This window comes from Asparagus officinalis, chromosome 7 (genome assembly GCF_001876935.1).
Source record: "Asparagus officinalis chromosome 7, Aspof.V1, whole genome shotgun sequence".
NCBI classification, from domain to species: domain Eukaryota; kingdom Viridiplantae; phylum Streptophyta; class Magnoliopsida; order Asparagales; family Asparagaceae; genus Asparagus; species Asparagus officinalis.
The window spans coordinates 89,973,577-89,975,429 of record NC_033800.1 but is presented as its reverse complement, the minus strand read 5'-3'; the positions used below and the strand labels follow the sequence as shown (position 1 = coordinate 89,975,429).

The 1,853-nt window shown below is 52.3% G+C and overlaps 1 protein-coding gene across 1 annotated transcript; it reads left to right on the top strand.

Moving 5' to 3' along the window:
• On the top strand, window positions 717–1,493 carry LOC109847488. Its single transcript, XM_020416716.1, has one exon. It carries the CDS (start codon window positions 717–719, stop codon window positions 1,491–1,493), a length of 777 nt encoding a protein of 258 aa, XP_020272305.1.

Sequence of the window (1,853 nt, the reverse complement as noted above, 5' to 3'; positions counted from 1 at the left end):
CCGCCTCTTCTGCCGTATCGGGGACAGTTCCGGCAACTTCGAAGGACGCTCCTCCACCATCTGCCGTGAGGCCACAGACGGAGTCCCGGCGACCTCTGTGTCCACCACAGGAAGTAATCTTCGCAACAGTACTCTTGATCGCAACATTGATCTTATACCCTTTGACACTTGTATTGGGCCTATGCAGGTGCGGTTGAGAAAGTGATCTCCATTCCTTCTGACGAAGAGGAGGAAGCTGGAGATGATGAGGGGCCAACAGGCTCAGGTAAGTGTAGGTCTCAGCATTATTCATCCTTTCGTACCCAACTGTCTATAGGGTCCCTTTCGAGGGGCCTCTGTTAATCCTCTTCGTGCATTCGTAGCTGATCGTGCCCACGAAATTGCTGGCAAAGAGGATCCTCTTTCTTGGGAGGGTCGCTCGTCTGGGGAGACGGGCGAATCTGAGGAGGATGACGACGTCTCGATTCATGAGACGTTATCCAGTGAGGAAGAGGTGTTGGCTCGTGAGGGATCTTTCATCAGAGGGATCTCCTGCTCCTGTGGCAGCGTCGGCTGGGGATCTTTCATCAGCGCGAGAGTCTCCGCTTCAAAGGGAGACTCCTACTCTGCAAGTGACCACTTCCTTGTCGGCGGCGGCCGTTGATGCTGTGACCGCTGCTCCGAGGGCGTCATTGGTCACACCGGCTTTGGTGGCGCCAATCCTTACTTCTACGGTCATGACCACAGGTACTTCAATTAGGATTTCATCAATGGTGGAGGACGCTACTCTCTCTCCTTTGGAGCGCGAGCGAAGAAGGAGTGCGGCACGGTCTGTGGCTGATTTCCAAGACACTCTAGCCGGCTGCATCAAGCTCGCTTTGGAGGAGAGTTGTCCCTTCGAGAGTTTTGAAGAGGATCTTAACTACATCGTGGGCTTCTTAATCAAGAGGCTTGGCCATACCGCGATGAAACCCTACTTCCAGCGTAAGGAGGAAGTGAAGGAAGCGGTTCAACAGCTGCTCGTTCTTCGCGCGAAGAGTTCCACTCTCGTGGATCTTGCAATCAGCGAAGTCCGAGCAGCGGTGGAAGAACGCGATCGCCGTCTGGACGAGACCATGTCGCTGGAGGCGAAATTGTCAGCAGAGTTGGAGCAGGCCAAGGCTGAGGATGAACGAATGGCCTTCGAGCGACAGAAGGCCGATAACCGTGTCTCTCGTTTGTCTTCGGAGGTAGAGAATCTGAAGCAGGTTATAGCTAAGGCACAAGCTTCATTGGCCATTCAGGAGAAGGCTTGTGAACAGGCGGTCAAAGAGTTGGAAAGCATTAAATCTCGCCAGCAACTGACGGCTAATTCCGTCGAGGAAAAGGCTCGAGCCTATAGGGAGGTCAAAGAGACCGTCCAAGACTTGGCCTCACGCACTGAGGAAGACCTTCGCCAGGAGATTTTGAGGAGGCTAGAGCATCGCCATGCTAGGGAGATTCGTGAGGCGGAACTGCAGTTGAAAGCCTTGTAATTCGTCCCTTTTGTCTTTGATAGTTGTATTAGGATTCCTTTCCATGAATGAAATTATCCTTTTGTTTTCGGTTGCCAGTTGTACTAGGATTTCTTTCCATGAATGAAATTATCCTTTTGTTTCTGGTTACTGCTACTTCTGTGCACGCTCTATTTCTCCTCTAACATGCGTTAGCTAGAGCGCTAGTTGCGAGGGCGATTTTCAGCTGTCGGCGAATTTCGTCCGTGAGCTTGTCTCCTCTGTGAGCGGATTTCGCCCGCAGGCGGATTTGGAATTGACTCAAATTCTAGAAGGGTCATCAATTTCAACCTGCGGGAATCTCAGCGGCGAACTCGTCGCCAGATGGGCTCCGCTATCGGT

Bases quoted from the DNA above. Each gene is read 5' to 3' on its own strand.
- LOC109847488 (XM_020416716.1), top strand. From the start codon at position 717: ATGACCACAGGTACTTCAATTAGGATTTCATCAATGGTGGAGGACGCT.